Below are 19986 nucleotides of genomic sequence, written 5' to 3'. Positions count from 1 at the left end.
TGGTAATAGGCATTTCGTCACTTTTATAAATGATAATACTAAATATACATATGTCTATTTAATGAAAACTAAAAATCAAGCTTTTGACAAGTTTAAAATTTTTAACATATAATGGAAAATCAAAAGCAATAGAAATCAAAATTTGAAGGAGTGATAGAGGTGGTGAATATTTTCTTGTAGAATTCAATAATTTTAGATCTTAAGGGATAACTTAAATGACAAAAAAGAATATAAGGTTTGATTTATTTAGTGTGGTTGATTTTGCTTCAAAGGGCAATCCAATTCAGGTGGAGTTTCTTACTTCCAAAATAATAATAATAATAATAATAATAATAATTTTGTGAAGAAAATGGATTAATACAACAAAGAAATGCACTATTAAATAATTAATAATAATTTTCTAAACAGAGTTCCCGAAGAAATGCACTATTAAATAATCCAAGGATTCTTCTGCACTCTGTTTAGTTCTTATATTTTTAATAATAAGCTGACCATCCTTGGAGAAGCCCATCCCAGACGTAAACAGCTGCTCTCACCCATCTCCAACCTCCATTTTCTTTTCTTTTTATTCACACTTCCTTCGTATCTTGTTGAAATTCAGAGCCTCGGGTCCCAATAATCGTATCAGTATTTTCATGGCTCTCCACTTACTACCCATTTCTATTTTATTCATTTTTATCTCTCTTCTATTCCCAGTTTCTCTTTCCATTCCTTTCATAGTACTACATGGTAACTACGTTTTTTTTTTTTTTTAAAATAAATTTTGTCTTCGTGCTTTAAATTGTGTTTGATCTATTAGTTTTTATCTTGATATGAAAGTTTAATTTTTCTGTGCTTACTATGTTTAGATGTTAACGCTTTTCCGCAATTGGCTGAAGAACTGAAATAACTATAATAAATTTGAGTTCTTCTGAAGTCAGGTTGTTAGATAGGTTATGTATGTTGTTGATTGTATTGTAGTTTTGAACTGTATATAGCAGAATAGGTTCTGACTTCGTTGCATCATCTACTGCCAAACCTTTTTGTTGATTAATTAGACTTGACAAGATAATCCACTCCTCAAACTTTGTAAGATGATGTTTTATTACTGCCTCTAAAATTATGAGGGTTGAGATATAACTGGATTGACCTTGTCTTGGAAAGATTGAACATCGCAAAATCTGATCCACGTAAATAACTCAAGTTAGGCTGTGTGACTTAGTGTTAATTGTGCATATATACAAGTTAAATTTTAATGTATTGATTTTTATGATGCATAAAAAAATTTTCTACATTAAACATATTGTTCAATGTATGAATTCAGCATCTGTAGTTTTACTTGTCCGAAAATTATAGTTCTTTTCATATTCTATGTTTTTCAACATCTTGGTCATAGTCAAATTTTATCATGGCAGGTATTGGAGATCAATGCTCCAATCGAGGAGTGAATGAGTTCACCAAGAAACTCAGCAAATTCGCTGGTGTTAAAGGATATTGCATGTATGTTATCAGTGTTTCTTTTTTTGTTATGCTTAAATCAGCCTTAGTTTAGTTCTAATTATGCATTAAAGTATATTAAAACCAGTCTTTAGAACCTTGTCTTGTGTTTTCATTACTTGATGCTTAAATCATCCATTTTTCATTTTGTTTTCTACTCCATGTGTGATGATATTGCTTTATTTATTTTATCGTGCAGAGAAGTTGGGGATGGAAAATGGGATTCCTGGTTTAAGCCTCTTGAGGAACAGGTAAGCATGATAATTTCTACTAAGCTTTTCATTTTGGATCTAATAATTTTACATGTCTGATTGGAGTCTGATCTGTGTTTTACATTTACAGACTCAAATTGTTTGTGACAAGGTAATTAAGCTCACCAGTTAGTTGGGGTTAATTAACTGATCTATGTTAGCATTTTGATCTGCCTTTGACAAGTATTCTACATATAGGTGAAGAAAATGAAAGAACTGAGAGAAGGTTATAACATAGTTGGTCAGTCCCAGGTAATTTATCAGGATGGCAACATTTCAACATTTCAATTTTTGCGTGTTTTCCATGTAATTTTCACTTTTTATTAAGTAAAGTTTTCTTTATCTTAATATATCAACATAGCTTGCCAACTGAAAATGGCCCTTAAAACTATTTTGAGGTTGTTTACATGGTTACAGAATTGAATGAAATCTAACAGAAACTCAATGAGGTCTTGATACTAGTTCGCCTTAATGTTATGTTGCAGTCTTTTACCATATAGTTTTTAGTTTGTGAGAAAACATTGATTTTCTCCTCCTACCTAATAATGAATACAAAGATGTATGAATGCAATGTTTTAAGAGAAGGATAATGCATTATCAGTTTGCAATACTCTGTTTATTGTTCTTTCATTCTAAAGATGCTTTAAGAATTTTTTAAAATTTTTTAGTTTTCATGATGTGAATATTCTGGAAACTTGTATACATTTGTTTAGTTTCTTTCCTATTATTTTTGGAACAGGGTAACTTAATAGCTCGCGGTGTAATTGAGTTCTGCGATGGTGGTCCTCTAGTAAGAACCTCTTTATTGTGAAGCTCCCTACTATACACTGATTCCTGATGACTTTTTCTAGATATAATTCTCTCTTGCACTTATATTATGCTCCTGAAATTTTGAGAAAAGATAATCATAAGTTCTTCACGATTCAGCTGAATAATCCCAACTGGGCTTACTGATGTTCAAGATTTGTCCACGCATCTTTTAACAAGCTGCCACATCAATTGTTTTAACAGGTTAAAAATTATATCTCCTTAGGAGGTCCTCATGCTGGTACTGCATCTGTGCCACTTTGTGGTGTAAGTAATATTGCCTATCATTGACTTAGTGTAATTGATTCAAATTTGGAAGGGAAATCAGGTATAATTCCGCATATTTGTAATCAAGTAATTGAATGCTTTATTTTTATTCACTCCAATTTGGAGGGGAATTTACTATGGTAACTAAACTTTATGCAAAATATTTGAGAGTTTGAAGGGCTTGATGAATAACATGACAGATGTACACTCAGATAAATAATAAAAAATTTAATGAATGGTTTTATTTCTAGTTATAATTTTGCTTGTCTTATCTTGTGCTATAATTGGTCTTATGGATTGTTCTCTTGCAGTCTGGTATTTTTTGCATAATTGCAGACACCCTGATCAAGTCAGAGATCTACAGCGACTATGTCCAAGTATGATCTCTGACTGAGCTTCTTTTGAGTTTTCACATGATCATTCTTACAATGATGTGTTTATTAAAGCTTGACATTTTTTCTTTGGTATGTGGAATCACAGGCCCATTTGGCTCCCAGTGGATATCTTAAATTTCCAAATGTGAGTATATACACTGATAGACCGGAGAAGATGAAGTATTGAAGGTTTTCTATTGCAATATCTTCTTGTTAATTTTTCCAAGAAGCCATCCATATAGTTTTGAATCAAACTGGAATCAAAAGCCTAATCTATAAATTGATTGTCTGTGATAGATCTTTTATAATGTTGGATTTTTATCACTTTCCAGGATATGTCCAAATATTTGAGTAAATGCAAGTTTCTTCCAAAGCTTAACAATGAACACCCTGATAAGAGGAACTCCACTTACAAGGAACGGTTCAGCAGCCTACAGAATTTGGTGCTTATAATGGTGATTAAAAAAAATTTTCCTTTCTCCTATTGTAAAATATATTCCTCTTCAGAGAATGTACTTTCAATTTTCTCAGTCTGAGCCAAAGGAAATTCTTTTTTCACCTTCTTATGATTCTACTTTCTACAGTTTGAAGATGACAAGGTTTTGATACCCAAGGAAACCTCCTGGTTCGGATATTACCCTTGTGGAGGCTTCAAACCAGTTCTACCTCCTCAAAAGGTATTTCAAAAAGAAATGCGTTTGCTTCTCTGATAAACTTCATTTTAATTTCTGTACTTCATAAACGGCATGCTAAAATTTCAAGTTTAGGAAGGATTTTTAGTTAAATAAAAACTGTGCACTCAGTTTTAAACACCCAATTGAATACTCAAATAATGTGTCATTATGTGATTTAGTGGTTTACATAATGACATGTCATCTAGGTATCCAATTGAATATTCAAAACCGGATATATCTAACATTACTCTTTTTAATTCTCCATACATGCTATTGTTTTGTGCAGACAAAACTTTACACTGAAGATTGGATCGGCCTGAAAAGCTTAGATGACACTGGAAGAGTGAAGTACATCAGTGTGGCCGGAGGTCACCTCGGCATCTCAGAAGCTGATATCAAGAAGCATGTAGTGCCTTATTTGAAGGATCAGGCACTGGTGAGAACGAGTTAGCATCCGCTGAACTGGTGCTGGATGGATCCTCCTTATATGGGTGGCCTTCAGTAAAGAGCTCATGTATATGTTGATTGATGAAAATCATCTTAAATATATTTGCTCTTACAAAGAAGCCTATGCTGTCTGTTGTTTGATACAGAAGTAATTGTATATTAATTACATTTTATTTGTACCAAGTTCTATCGTGTTAGTGCATGAGAGATGTTATGTCCATTTTCGTATACTAGAAAATCTTTAAATATTCTTTCAATTGCCCCACGCGTGAACATGACTCAATTTCTTTCCATTTAACCCGTAAGCTTGACGCAATTTACAGGGGAAAAACACAGTTGCACTGGTGCCTATAGGAACATTATTTCCACTTTATATACTGGAAGGAAATTAAATGACAGAAAACTTGTAAAACAATTTTACACGCAGCTGCTGTCAGCTTTGGTAGACATGAATGTCTACACTAATACCTCCAAGGTGATCAGCACTTATTGAGCAGCTGCTCACCCGGCCCAATTTATTTCCTGGGATCTTCTGCTGGCTGTGGCACCGAAACAACATGCATGAGATCCTAGCCAGAGCTGCTTGACCAGCAACTCGAACTCGGTAGACCACACTCAGATCTGCCCATATCTCACTCCTAACATCACCCGAAACAAGGCTCGCGTCATATCCATCAAGATCTGATTCTGCTACAATGACCACAGAGTTATCATCAAATGCCACAAGTTCTTGAGCACTCATTGAACGCGGAGCTCTCATGACCTGGTCAACCATGTGTCTATATACACAGGCCTTATTCGCTCTCAGGTGGTAGTATTCTAGAACAGCCTGCAACAGTAACCAACAAAAAGTCCTAAAAATGAAATATGATACAACAATTTTATTAATATATATTGAATTCAATTAAAGAAAAAAGCAACCAAAAAATATTATTAGAAGATTTAAAGGAAAAAAGGTGAAAAAATAAAACATAAAAAGTAGACCCTTAGGTGAACTAATCCACTCATGGCAACATCATATAGGCTTCTTGCACAATAAATCTAACCATCCAATCTAGTGTACCTAAACACATGATCTCTTCAATAAAATAGTGGGACAATTAGAGGCCACGACTAATTACCAGGGTTGAATAATAGTTTTACCTGCCACTGAGCAGAAGCTAAAAGTACCCTTGGCCTTACGGATTTCACATAATCATATGCATCATCTGGTGTCATTTGCTTGTGATGCACCTACAAATAAAAAATAAAATAAAAGTTAAAAGGTGAAGTCTACAACAAATAAGCTAAATAAATTTTTATGAGTGACATTTACCAGGTAACAGATTACAATGGTTGTGCTTCGTCCCCGACCAGCTTTACAGTGAACATATGTTGTTTGCCGCCTTAATGTATTTTCTTCAAGACAACATAAACAAGTTCAGATAAATAATTGCTTCAAGGGGAAAAATTATATGTCAACATATGAAATAGACATTATCTACTTCGACTTAAACTTCTAACACTCAGTTTCTCATCCTACGGAGAAGACAAAAAAATATGAGATATTAACAAGGCCCATCTCCAGATCAATATTCAACATACAGTTACTAGCTTGATGACTGAATCTGGGAGACAATAAAGTCAATGTAGTTCCTTCAAGACAACATAAAGAAGTTCAGATAAATAGTTTCTTTGAGAGGGAAAATTATAGATTAAACATATGAAATAAACATCAACCTCAACTTAAATTTACACTCTGTTTCTCCTCCTACAGAGAAGACAAAAAAAGATGAGATATTAATAAGGGCCACCTCCAGATCTAAATTCAACATTCAGTTACTAGCATGATGACTGAATCTACGAGACAATGAAGAACTTGTTGATGACAGGCATCCTTCTAACCCTCATAACAAAGCATAGACCACAACAGTCAAGGGACATGTGTCATAGGATTCATCACAGGTGGACTCCACATAGCAGATAGAGCACAAACATAATGAACATGGGTGCACATTGGACCTTCAGATTTATATTTAGCTTCATATTTTCCATTCAAAGCATCATCAATAATTGCCTGATCAGGTGGTCCAAGGTGATCCCTCCATATTTTGGCGCATGCACGGAATCCAATATTACAACCAAATTGGACCTGATGGAGAATCAAGCACTCAGACCGACAATTTCACATTTCTTTCTAATTATCCTTACCATGAATAAAGTCCACAGCTTGAGATATGTCACTCAACGATGGTGCAAAGCAGTAGTCTCTTGTTGGGATCACCAAATGGTCAATACCATGGGCCTATAAAAAATTTAATGAACAATCAATACTATTGAGAGATTAGATAGAGGGATCAAGAATTCTGACGAGATAAGCCAGGGATATCAAAGACAGAAAGTTAAAAAACTGTGTAACATATGAGTTATCCTCAGGGTGTAGCATAAATAACTCAATTGGTGGCCTTAATATCTCTGTTTCTAACAAAGCCATACACAACAATTTTTCAATAACAAAATAACTAATCAATGATTAACATGAGAAACTCTATAACTTGAAAACTGAAGTATGCTTTAAAAAGCATCACAATGCTCACTTAGATAAAACTTTAGTATAATACACCAAAAAAATGTTCCAGAATATCATAAAAAGCTGATAAAAGAACTCACATGATACAGGGATGTTGGAACTAAAGTCTCATATGGTTCGTTTAGCGTGACCACTCCGCCAACACCAAGACCCTTTAGGCATGGTACATCAACAGGAAATGGAACAGCTCCTAACAGTAGAAACTGAAAATAAATGCATTAGATGTAGCTATTGTTAACCACAGTAACTACATTATAACCACTTTAAATGAGGATCGCACAACAAAAAAAGAAAAAAAAAACTAAAAAATTTCAGAAACTCTCATAATCTTAAATATTGAAATATAATCAGAGAAAAAGGGGCAAATAAGTTCTCTTGCAAGCACAAAAATCAGTAAAAACAAGAAAACAATAAGTGTTAGCTCAGAATCCTTTAACCCAATAATCAGAGGCATGCATAGAAAATTATAAACCAAAAGTAATAAAGAAACTGAATTAAAACACCATCTAAAATAAATCAAAATACACAAAGACATAAAACCACAAATTAAAGTAAACGAGTACATTAGCCTATGCTTCACCCACCACACCACATTCAAGGGAAACTGATAAGAATATTATCAAAATCACACAACCACGCAACTTAAAACAATTACAGTAATTTCCAAGCACATAAAAAAGATAACTTGTCATAAATGCCAAAACCATTGCACAAAGACAGGGATCATCGTCAAACTCCAACATTATATCATCGTCACGAGCTAAAGCAATTATAACTCAACCATATCATCAAAAATAAAAAATAAAAATCAAACATATTTAAAGAAATTATACCTCACCAACACGATCCCACCATCGGAACTCGGCCTGAAACTTGTTCCTAACAACATTGTAAAGCAGAGTCGGGTAAAACAGTGCACGAGCTCCTGCACCAACCAAAACCCTCTTCGTCACAGAAACAACAACGCTTCCTCCCTTAATTTCACTACCAACGGAGACAACGACGTTTTCTCCACAAGTGTTTAAAGTTTCTTCTTCTCCACTTTCCACGACAACCTCCGCCTTCTCTCCTCCTTCCAATTCCTCAATATACATAATATACAAGCCCGAATTGAAAACAATCACACAAAAATAAAAAGTAGTAATAGCAAACCCTAATAACACAATAGAGAACAATAAACAAGATCAATTGACAGAATGATAGATTAAAACAACAAAACGAAATCTTTTCACATCATCGCAAAAAAAACCCTAAATTTTCTTAGAAATGATGGACAAAGCCTTGAGATTGAACATGAAACGCGATTAAACGAAGAAACTGACAGAAACAAACGGATTGACTTTTCCAGAAGAAACAGAGATCATATGTTGCATGAACCGGGGTTGATCGGACGGTGAAAACGATACCGGAAAGGTTGCAATAATATAGATCAGTGATGAATGGATGGATTAACAGAATTCTGAAAGCCAAACCCTAACCCTAGAAATGAAGAATTGGTATTTTCCTTGGGACCGGATGCAGACAGAATTGCCTCGGTTCTACACTTTCACCTTTGTTTGCTGTAACGGACTAGAATTTGCAATTTACAAAGAATAGATTTCGGGTGGAAGGGATAAGGTAACATTTCATGTTGAAAGACAACGGTGAGACACAGCTTTGCATCTGACACGTGTTATGAAATGTATCGAGAGTGGGTTTGGGTGTTTTTAGGGTAATAATGACCGTTATATTGGATTGTTGTGAGGTGGACCCCAAGAGATGGGGTTGTTCTAAATTAGGTAAGGATGGATGAAATCTTAAGGGAAAAGGAATAGTTCCCACCCATTTTTTACCCTATTCTCAAACTTATACTCACGACAGGTCAAAAACCATTTTTTCCACTGATGATCAAACTTCTATCCATTTTTTCAGTTAGAAATAGGGGTAAAATCATCATTTTAATTATAAACCTCAAAACTTTAAAATTTCACCATTTCCCCCCTCTAAGTTTTAAAAACTAACACCTCAACTCATCCTCAAAGCTTGAAAAGTTTAGATTTTACCTCTAAGGTTTGCTTCCTTCTCTGGCCACCACCGAGTATCGACGCATTTCACAGATCTCTCATCTCTGACTACAAAGGATGACTAAAGACGACCTTTCGTCGCACAGATCTGGATAACGAAACGTCATCCAGATCTGGAAGAACAGTTGAAGGACAATGCTTTGTCGTCGCGTCTGGACGACGAAGTGTCGTCCTTCGTCGTCTAGGTGGAGCAACGAAGAGATCTCTTCGTCGCACGGTGGTTCTCTTTGTCACACCGTGCGACGGGGAGATGAAGATCTCTTCGTCACACCACTGTCGTCGCACCAGGAGAAGGAGGCGGCCGATGACGATGTCGGAAGATGAAGTTGAAGAACGAGGGTGAAACTGCTATTTTTGAAAGTTATGGGGGATGATTGCGTTTTGAAAAATATGGAAACCCTAGGTTTGAGGGTGAAAATGTTACTTTTTAAAGTTTTAAAACTTTAGGTAAAGGTAAAATATTAGTTTCTAAAACCTATGGGGGGTGAAAGTAATAAATTTTATAAATTTTTAATCTAAACAGTAAAATGACTATTTTACCCCTCTTTTTAACAGAAAAAATAGACGGCAGTTTGGTCATAGGTGGGAAAATGGTTTTTGATCTGCCATAGGTATAAGTTTGAGAGGAGGGTAAAAAATGGGTGGGAAATAGTCCTTTTCCCAAATCTTAATTAATAATAGGTTTGGACTAAGGCCAAAGAACTAGGTCCCACCCAAGTTTTAATGTAAAGCCAATACACCCCAGCGAGATTTCAAAAATCTAAACACCCACCCATAACCCAATTTTTGTGAAAAATTTTACTTAGAGTTAGGGTTAAAATCATCACTTAATAAAAAATTTAAAAAATTAAAGTTTTATTATATTTTCCTCTCTAGATTTAAAAATATCACAATTTTGCTCTCACCAAAGTTTCTAAGTTTTAAAAAGTGATCATTTCACCACCAAATCCTTAGGTTTTCTTTCTCTTCTTTTTGACAATAGGGACCATATGAAGACATCCAAGAGAGCCGACAATTATCTTTAACAATCAAAAGACATTGTTTCTTTATCGACAAAGATAAAAAGACGAAGAGGTGTCATCTCTTCGTCAATAGATATCTCTTTAGTTGTCGAAGATAATTGTCAGCTCTCTTGGACATCTTTAGATAATCACTATCACTGGAGATGGTCATCGAAGAGGGGAGAAAGAAAATCTAAATATTTGGGGGTAAAATTATCACTTTTTTAAAATTTGAAAACTTTGAGTAAAAAATATATGGTAAAATTTTTTAATTTGATGAGAAAAATATGATAAAATTTTTCTTTTTTAAAGTTTTTTGGATAAATAATAGATTTATTTCTAATTTTAATTAAAATTCTTAGTAAAAATTAGATTATAAATGAGTATTTAAATTTTATAAATACATACTTATGCCTGTATTAAAACTTTGTGGAAAATAGTTCTTTGCCCTTTGGAATAATTAATTTTATTTGCGCAAGTGTTACCACAGCCACATTTATTTATTAAGAAAAATCTTATCGAGAAATTCTAAATTTTACTAAAGCGGTAGCCAGCATCACAGCCGTCCACTTCGTCACAGAAAACCAAAAGAAAGGGTAAGGTTAGGCAAAAAGATATTGTATTCTATTCTAATTCCTTTCGAGATGATTTAGTACGTGGACATAGATTCGGCCGTTCATACTATTAGATTGAATTTATATCAGTTTAAATTTTATATTTGAAATCTTTAATTCTAATCCAGTTTAAATTAAAATCCTATTAAAAATTTTTTATCTTAATTTAATTATTTAATATTTGAATTTACTTGATTTAACTTAAATTAACTAAAAATTATCTATTGTTTTTATTCTCCAAAATTTTTTTATCGTTTTAATTCATTCATTAAATAATCCCAATATATTGTTAATAAAACACACAATATAATATTTTATTTTATTTATAAATTGTCTAAAAATTATATGTTAAAACCTTTAAAATATGTGAATTCTCTACTTAATCAAATCATATTTTTACTACTTAATAATAAAATAAAATATTTAAATAAAAATAAAAATAATATAAATAATTATAATTATATACAGTTTATAAAGATTTTAACTGATATTGATATTATCTTTCAATGTTTTTGTAATTTATTAATAAACTATGTATACACAATTTAGTTATACAAACTATGAAGACAGTTTTATAACTGTAGTCTAAAACTAAACCCCAACAAATGGAGGCAATTTACCAACAATTGCATTCATGTGATAAATAAATCCTCAAAGAATTCCAACCAGTTATTGGGGCAAAATAAGCTTTAGGAAAAACATACAACATCATGTAGTAAATTTAAAGAGTAACTTCTTGAGATCGAATAGTGAAATATTACAAAAAGTAAAACTCTAATATGTTTAAAATAATAATTATAGGTTGAATTACTTTATTTTAAGTTTATTTATCGATGAAATTGGGTGAAAGCTATCTTAGAATATATATATATATATATATATATATATATATATATATATATATATATATATATATATATATATATATATATATATATATATAAAGAGTAACTTTGAAAGATTGCCACCCCAAGATCTGTGTAAAGATGTAACAACAAATAATAAAAAAATATAAACAAGGAGAGGTGGGTGCTTGAGATTCCTCACATCTTATTTTACAAAGAATTCCCAAATAATCCATAAACAAGGAGAAGTTGAAGTGATGGGGATAGAGATCTCTTCATTACACTACTGTCATCACACCAGGAGAAGAAAGAGGTCAAAGACAATGCTGGAAATGACATCGAAAGATGAAGTTGAAAAGTGAGGGTAAAACTACTATTTTTAAAAGTTATGAGGGGTGGTTGATTTTTAAAAAATATGAAAACCCTAGGTTTGGGGGTAAAAATATTATTTTTCAAAGTTTAAAAACTTTAAATGAAAATGAAATGTTAGTTTCTAAAACCTAAGAGACGAAGAGTAATAAACTTTATAACTTTTTAATATAAACAGTAAAATGACTATTTTATTCTCCCATTTAACAAAAAAAATTAACAGAAGTTTAGGTATGGGTGGGAATTGGGACTTTTCATCTCCCATAGGTGTGGATTTGAGATTGGGTTGAAATTTGGGTGGAAAATAGTCCTCTTCCCATAAATAAAACCTCAAAGAATTCCAACAAGTTATTGGGCCAAAATATGTTTTAGGAAAAACATACAATATCATATAGTAAATATAAAGAGTAACTTCTTGATATCGAATAGTGAAATATTACAAAAAGTGAAACTCTAATATATTTAAAATAATAATTATAGGTTGAATCACTTTATCTTAGATTTATTTGTCCGATAAAATTGAGTGAAGGCTATCATAGAATATATATATATAAAGAGTAACTTTGAAATTTTGCCTCCCCAAGATCTGTGTAGAGATGTAACAAAAAATAATAAAAAAATAAAAAACAAAGAGAGGTGGGTGGGTGCTTGCGATTCCTCACATCTTATTTTACAAAGAATTCCTAAATAATCCAGAAACATGGAAACAAACGAGTATGTTGATGAAATGAAGATGCCAAATGGACAAATCCATCTAGGAATGTCAGCTTGTAATGAGTATTCCCAATAAACACATGTGAAGCCTAACGCTAAGTTAGATTACCACCAATTTGATCTTGTCTTCTACTTTTTATAACATGCAATTCCCAAGAGACATTAACATGGTCTGTTGTTCATGTACAGACAGACATACACTTGCAAAATAAAATAAGAAGGAAAATGCAGAGGAAACTGCGTTTCACCATTTCATCAATCAGCACAATAGACCACAGTAACATCAAGCAATCATTTGTTGGCTCATCAATTATCAAGCTAGTCATCCGTTTTCCAGCTTTTCAAAAATGTCCATTTTCCGAGAGATTTGGACTATCTATTCTGTGTTAAAGGGATATCTTATCATCTGAGTCAATTGGGTAATCTCACAGTATAAACAGAACTGAGAATAATTTTAGGTATTATTTCTAATAATATCATGCCAGGTCCATATAATCGCATGAGTAATCATTCCCCCAATCACTTAAAACTCACAGCTTTGATCAGGTCTAATATTTGCATAGCATCACCCTCCAATCCTAGTGAGAGGTGTAAAGAGATCCTTGTCTCCAGATTTCTTCAAGTGTTCAACTATTTTTATCAACATATGGAGCTTGCAATCGAATTCTTCTTTATTCCAGCATATATCTTCGAAGCTTTGAAGCTTCCAGTGAATGACCTTCTTTGCAAAGCCCAACTAAGAGGATAGAATGAATGTTAGGTAGGAGTCAACAAAAGAGCATCCAATCTTATCGATTTGCTTGGAATGAGTAAAAACCATCCACCACTTATCCCTTGGCTTCCAAATCTTGAAATAATGAAATCTTTGCTGACTTTTAGAAGAAGAAAATTCACAAAACTCCATACTAACACTCAATCTGATTATAAAAGTCACGTAATAGAAGAGACAAATTTATTACTTAATTGAGAATTAGAGTAGTCCACTTTGGGTTGGTCCGAACAAAATCAAATGTATTTATGCATTCTTCGTTCTTATAGATTTGCTCTTGTGGGTTTGGGTTCTGCACGTTTTTGTGCCCAACACAAACTTTCTTCTCCATTTCCCCTGATAATTCCTGTGCCATCTCCATACTCCGTAACTTACAAATCCCATCAGGAAGAGTTGCATATGAAACTGCATTGGAAGCACAGCCATGTCCTCTCATAGCCTTATGCAACCCAAAAGCATCCTCTAACCTACCTACATTGCAAAACCCTTTAATCATAGACACATTTTGTGATCAAATCGAGATAAAAGATCAATCAAACTCATATCTTTCGTCAATTTATAAGCCATAACCATGTCACCCATTTCACAGAACAACCTAATAACAATATTGTACATGATAATATCAGCTCTTAAATTGAATTCTGAAAATTTTCTCAATATATTCTTCTTATAAGCTTCAACAAAATAAAAAATAATTCTCCAGTTCTGCTTAATTTTAAACAATTTACAAGCTTTTTTCTTTTTTTAAACACGAACAAACTGTGCCTATAACTAGACCATATGACAAAACGAATACCCATTTGAGATTAACATGGAGAGCACCTGTGTAACACATCATTCACATAAGTGGAGTCCAGTTTTTCCTAGACATTGGATAGGGTTTTCTCAATATTGATTGTTGGAGACTGAAGGAAAATAGTCTCACATTTAATGAATAGTAAGTAAAGTGTGTGATAGATTAAATCTTAACACAACCTAATTGATGTGTGTAATATAAGTTTCGATTTTCACACTTATAAGCCTAATATATTTCAATATGATATCAAAGCACAAACCAAATGACAAGCCTAATAGTCTAACAACATGCGCATCCAAACGGACTCAACCAAAAGTATGGCGATTCCAACCAAAAGAGACTAAAAGAAATTACCCTCACATAAACAAAAGTAAGTACAGTAAGTGATATATAATTGTAGTAGATTAAACTTCAACTCAAATTAATTGATTTTGTATAATATAAATTTTAATTTTTATACTTATAAATCTAATATACTTTGATATTGTTTTGGTTATTTTGCAGATGAAAGTAGAACTTATCAGATGTAGAAGAAAGAGTGAAGCCTGCGATAAAGGATGCAGGAGTTCGTGGCATTGATAGTGAAAAAGCCAATTTCTTATTCATTAAATAGGAGTGGCGGTGGGCAAAACTCTACAAATAGTCCCCAACCCCTCAACCCTGGTCAATTCACACTCCTATTTTTGCTTGGAAAGTTGGAAGAGTTGAGAAATTTTTTCTTTCAATATTCTGTCTTGTGATTACTTACATTTCAATTCTTTTTAAGCTTTTTCTATTATATACACAACATATTTTTAGCTCAAAAGACTTAAAAGGTATATTTCAATACTATTACTATTAATTAATATTTTTAGATTCGATTATATATCGATCCGATGAAAGAAATAATTCAATCCAATCAATGGTCAAATTGTTTGATCGATGACCAGTTAACTATTTAAAATTAATATTTAATACAATTTTATATAATTAATCATAAAATATATAATTTAAATTATTTTAACAGATAAATAAACTTAATTTGATAGTAATATAGATGCTCAAAATTGATAGACGGGGTTTTGGGTTTAAGTTTTAATAATTTTTTTTTCAAATTTGGGTTTTCTTTCACTAATCAAGTCAATTTTTGGTTTTTTAGTGAATCATAACTGCTTTCTTGGTAGGTGATGGTCAAACTGTGTTTAGATCGGCCATTTTGATTTAGGTTTTAAAACCATGTTATCAATTATTCAGTTTATCATATATGTTTGATTTGTACATATTTATTGTAATTGTTTTCCCTTTTGTGAACTGTAAATTGCAGATATTTACATTCATATATTCTTATTGTAACTGTTTTCTGTTTTGCAAATTGCAAACACTTACTATTTTCCCTTTTGCAAATACAAATTGTGATTTCAATAGGGTTAAATGATCTTCATGCCACCCAAAAGATTTGGTTAGTAAACGATGAGGAACCAAGAACAGTAATTGAAGTAGTAAATTCAGAGAAGTAAGGTCAATGGTTGGATGCAATTGAAGAAGTAAATTCAAAGAACTCAAGTCAAAAGAATGGAGTAACAAGAAAGGTGATAATGGGCCATGGTGGAGAATTGTAGTGTGTGGGATCGTTTCTTATCTTTTGGCTTATAACAGGAGACTACAGCTGATGCTTTGGCAGTCCGGATTAGCTTCAACTTTGGGTTCCAGGTTGAATTAGGATTGCAGCTAACTGAAGCAAATAGTTTGTAATTAATTTAGAGGAAAGGGAAGTAACGTTAGAGCAGTATATAAACTAGCTTCTTGGGCAGCAAAGAAATGTGAGAAACAATGAGAAAGAGAGAGCAAATGAAAGCCGGGAGAGAGAAACACAGGTTGTAAAATCTTCATCCAATTCTACATTTTCTTCTTCTTCAAAATTGTCTCCATTACCATGTTTATCTTCTCCAAAGAAGTCATTCCCTTTGCCTTCGTTATCCGCCTCAGAGTCCCGAGCAAAGAACTCAGACGACTCAACGACGAAGAAGAGCTTTTATCGACCTCCTCCACCACCCCCACCAGTCACGCATAGATCATTGTCCATGAAAGCGAGCCACAATTTGAATAACGAGGAGTCATTCAATGAGAAGCATTTCCAACGAAGCCTCATGACTTAGATGCCTAAACCAATGTTCTAGGAGATTCAAAAACAAGAAGAGGAGTTGATCGATAAAGTGATTACTGAAACTGATGAAAGATTCGGAAATTGAAGATGTGAATGATAGGCCTCCGATGTTGATAAGAAGGCAAATGAGTTCATAGGCAAATTCAGAGAGCAAGAAGGCTAGATCGAGTGCCCAAATTAGTCGAAACTCTTCGAGGTAATGTAGGATGTGATTCAATTTACATATGATGGATAGCTAGTTTCAGTTTCTTCAAATTTATGGTGATGATAGACAAAGATGAGTTTAGTTAAATTTTATGTAACCAATAATTACATTACTGAATCGTTTCTGTCCATAGTCTTTATTGAATTGTTGGTTTTGAACATTATTGTAACTCAGAAGGTGGTCTTCCTCTAGTTTAAGTATTTTTTTAAGAAGAGAAACTGAGAGTAATTGGATCAGTTATAGATGTAATTGGTCTCAGTTTGGATACCCCAAAGATCAAATTCAAATCACCAATATGACCATGTTGAAGGTTTTATTTTCTTCCCATGCAACTGCTATAACAAATTAATACACAGCAGTTGTGAAGCTGAAGTCGTCCATTACTGCTTCACTCTCATTAGTTGTTCATCCTTAATGGTAGTATGATTATTTAAGCTTTTCAAGTATAGGTCCTTGGGTGGGTTGAACGGATTTTTCATACACATAGACCAAAACAACTAAATGCTATATAAAGAACGTATTTTGTCATTTATGATTCAAGTTAACTCATTAACAGAAATATAATTCTCTAGTTTCTTTCTCATTTAAATGTTTCATTTATTCAAATTCTATAAATGCCCTTCATCTATCTTTTTATTGATTTATTAATAAAAATTAAAATTACGGATTTGTTCGAAACCAAATATATCTCATAAGAAAAACTTCGTACTCCTTTGTTGTTACTCAAGCTTACCCCTTTGGGGGTGTGAGTTAAGTTTTGCTAAGAGATATATTTGATTTTAAAAAATATTTTATTTATTATTTTTATAATTTTTTAAGTGGTTTTGAAATTTGTTAAACGAAGGTAAAAGCTCTGCATTTGTTGTGTTACCGCGGTGTAGTCAGATAGATATCCATGGTCAAAAGAATTTCACTGCAGATCAGAGTGGGCTTTTATGTTTCCGAAATTGGGCCAATTTGGAGGCACGAAGGTCCAAACTGGATTGACTGTATGTATCCATCTCCATCTCCCGTGAAAGAGCCATTATCCAAATAATTTTTTATGGATTATGCTATCCACATTTAACCATAGCAGGAATAGACTCTTCCGGTCTATAGGATTTTCAAACAGTTAGTTTTAACCATTTACAAGTAGGTAAATAGGATTTTCAAAGTTAACAAAAAAAATTTTGAGAAAACAGCATACCTTGGGTGGGAAATAGTCCTTTGGCCTTGGTTTATTTTAGCAAAATTAGGTTTTGAAAATGGAAATTTATAGTTTAAAAATTCAATAAGGGAAATAAAAAATACTAATTATTATAAATAAATTTACATAGACAGAAGGCTTTATGTTGTTTCCGTTTACTACATTACCAGTGATATAGAAGATTTTTTCAGTTGACGAATTTCTCATGTGTTTTACCATCAATCTTCTTGAAAAAAATAAACTCATGTTAAGTAGTATTTATACCAATATTTTTTACCTATTAGTGCAACGATTTACATGTATGTTAAGATAAATATTTTTACATTGGTAGAATTGTGATAAGGTGATTAACATGTAACTTGATCGTAAGGACACTATGAACATATATAATAGCCAATTTAAATATGTTCACAGCTCAGTGTCAAGATACAAATAATACAATAGGCTATCATAGTCTTTTTGACTTAACACACACATGTATATAAGATTCTTTCAAAGGAAAATATATTAAAATTTGACTAGATTAAGATCATCATAAATTATATCGGTAATTCAAATATGAATAAGATGAAATCTTGCATCCATTTGCAATATCCTATTTAGGGATGACGTTAATTTCTTGTTGTATGAGTGCTATAAGATGTCTTGTAGAAAATCTCGGTTAGATTTCTTTTTGGGTATAAATGTAGTTGTAGCCTCGATCAAGAAAGATTTCTTTATTTTGCAGGGCATTGGGTGCATGATTGTTTGTCGTTTGTCGAAGCATCTATACTTTGAGTAAGATTTTCTACATGTTGCGGACTATTGCATAACTTTGACTGGAAGATATATTCCAAGTGACCATAAAAAAATGGTCCCTAAACTGGTTAATGATATTGCAGTGTTTATGGCTTTGAAGCTGAGCTTAATAATTTGTAATTAGGAGTGATGTAAACAGAGACAGCTAAATAAACAAATCACTTGGGTCAGCAACTGTCATTGAGATGGAGACGCCAACCCAACAATAATCAAACTTTCTGAAAGCCTAAATGGTGGTTGAGTTGTCTGGTAAATTATGCTTATATTGCCGACACAATTAGGGGAATTTTAGAAAATGGTGTGCATCTTCTTCTTTCTTTTCGTTGCTAGCTCACCTATTTTTAGGAAATAGAAACTTCATGACATGTCATTTTCATCAATCCTTCACCTAATTTCATAGTAATATGCAATTTTAAATGGTGTAGTTTGACAATAAAATTATTTATATTTAATTTTAGTATTTAATTAAGTATTTAAATAATATATTATAATATAATATGATTAAAAAATTTTAATTAAAAATAAAATAATATTTAATTAAATAATAAGATATCATTTAAACGCATAATTAAATGTTCAATTTTGAAAATTGAATAAAGATATAATATTACTTATTGCCTTAATAGGGAGACCGATGGCAATGTCTTAATCAAGGATTAATTATTGTTGACCAAACCCCCTGAAATCATGAAACAACACTTTAGACTTGGGTCCCTCTTGTCATAGCATCGTATTATTAAACAAAAGCCAAATCACTATTTCTCACCAAGGTTTAATGTAAATCAAATTTTTCATCTACTAATTATTAAAAATTTAAATTTTAACCTATAAATAATTAAAATTAATATATTCAATTAACTTCAAAGATAAAATCATTATTTAATTATAATATATTAAAAATAATAAAATATTTTCTCATATCTTATGTAAGTTTAAAAAATTAATAATTTTTTATTAAACTTTAAAAAATTATATTTTTTTTCTTTTAGGGTTTCATGTTCACTCAAACTTCTCTTGCACCGAAATCTAGCGGTCATCTTTCCTTCTCTATCAACGGCGATTAACCTTCCAACAAAACTTGTCTCTCAATAGCAATTAAAAGACGAAGATAATATCTTTGTCTCTGACAAAGATGAATTATCTTCGTTTAGAGACAAAAATGATTATCTTTGTTAAATACAAGATGAAGATAGTTGTCTTTGTCAAAGATGAGTACATCATCTTTGTTGTTCAGTTGCTGCTGAGAGAGATTCCATCGAGAGATTGAGTGTTGACGACAAAGAAGGAGAGATGCCATCGAATTTTGATGCTGACAAAGTTTGGGTGAAAATGAAATTTTAAAAGGGTGAATATAACTTTTCAAAATTAAATCTAAAGAAAAATTGTTAGTTTTATAAACTTAGGAGGAAAATAGATAATATTGTATTATTTTTAATATATTACTAATTAAATGATAATTTTATCATTATAACTGATTATTTATATTAATTTTAATCATTTATAAGTAAGAGTTTAAATTTATAAGTAAGAGTTTAAATTAAATTATTAATAGGTAGCAGATAGAAGATTGGGTGGGAAATAGTCATTTGGCCTCTAACAAAAATGAAAAAATAAATAA

General features: G+C 32.1%; 2 protein-coding genes and 1 pseudogene across 5 annotated transcripts; 1 reads left to right on the top strand and 2 right to left on the bottom strand.

The window, feature by feature from the left end:
• Positions 1–414: 414 nt before the first annotated feature.
• LOC123204420 (palmitoyl-protein thioesterase 1-like) lies at positions 415–4516 on the top strand. Of its 4 annotated transcripts, XM_044621053.1 has the most exons (12): positions 417–729; positions 1395–1479; positions 1676–1727; positions 1819–1839; positions 1926–1979; positions 2467–2517; positions 2739–2801; positions 3113–3178; positions 3282–3320; positions 3508–3630; positions 3760–3852; positions 4136–4516. In XM_044621053.1, exons 1-12 carry the CDS (start codon positions 636–638, stop codon positions 4298–4300), a joined length of 906 nt encoding a protein of 301 aa, XP_044476988.1. In that variant the 5' UTR covers positions 417–635; the 3' UTR covers positions 4301–4516. The 4 variants fall into 4 exon arrangements, with proteins under 4 accessions (XP_044476989.1, XP_044476991.1, XP_044476988.1 ...); XM_044621054.1 differs by lacking the exon at positions 2739–2801 and having other exon boundaries at positions 415–729; XM_044621055.1 differs by lacking the exons at positions 1819–1839; positions 1926–1979.
• A 55-nt stretch (positions 4517–4571) lies between these two features.
• Positions 4572–8513, bottom strand: LOC123204419 (phosphatidylglycerophosphate phosphatase PTPMT1-like). The gene is made up of 6 exons (XM_044621052.1): positions 7699–8513; positions 6946–7068; positions 6487–6580; positions 5612–5694; positions 5440–5529; positions 4572–5125 (listed from the first exon to the last, which is right to left on the bottom strand). The coding sequence occupies exons 1-6, from the start codon at positions 7957–7959 to the stop codon at positions 4730–4732; spliced, it is 1047 nt and encodes a 348-aa protein (XP_044476987.1). The 5' UTR covers positions 7960–8513; the 3' UTR covers positions 4572–4729.
• Positions 8514–13430: 4917 nt separating this feature from the next.
• LOC123204843 lies at positions 13431–14612 on the bottom strand (annotated as a pseudogene).
• Positions 14613–19986: the final 5374 nt, after the last annotated feature.

Source organism: Mangifera indica, chromosome 20 (assembly GCF_011075055.1).
Source record: "Mangifera indica cultivar Alphonso chromosome 20, CATAS_Mindica_2.1, whole genome shotgun sequence".
NCBI lineage: Eukaryota > Viridiplantae > Streptophyta > Magnoliopsida > Sapindales > Anacardiaceae > Mangifera > Mangifera indica.
Note: the sequence above shows the minus strand (reverse complement) of the source record. Positions and strands in the feature narration are given on the sequence as shown.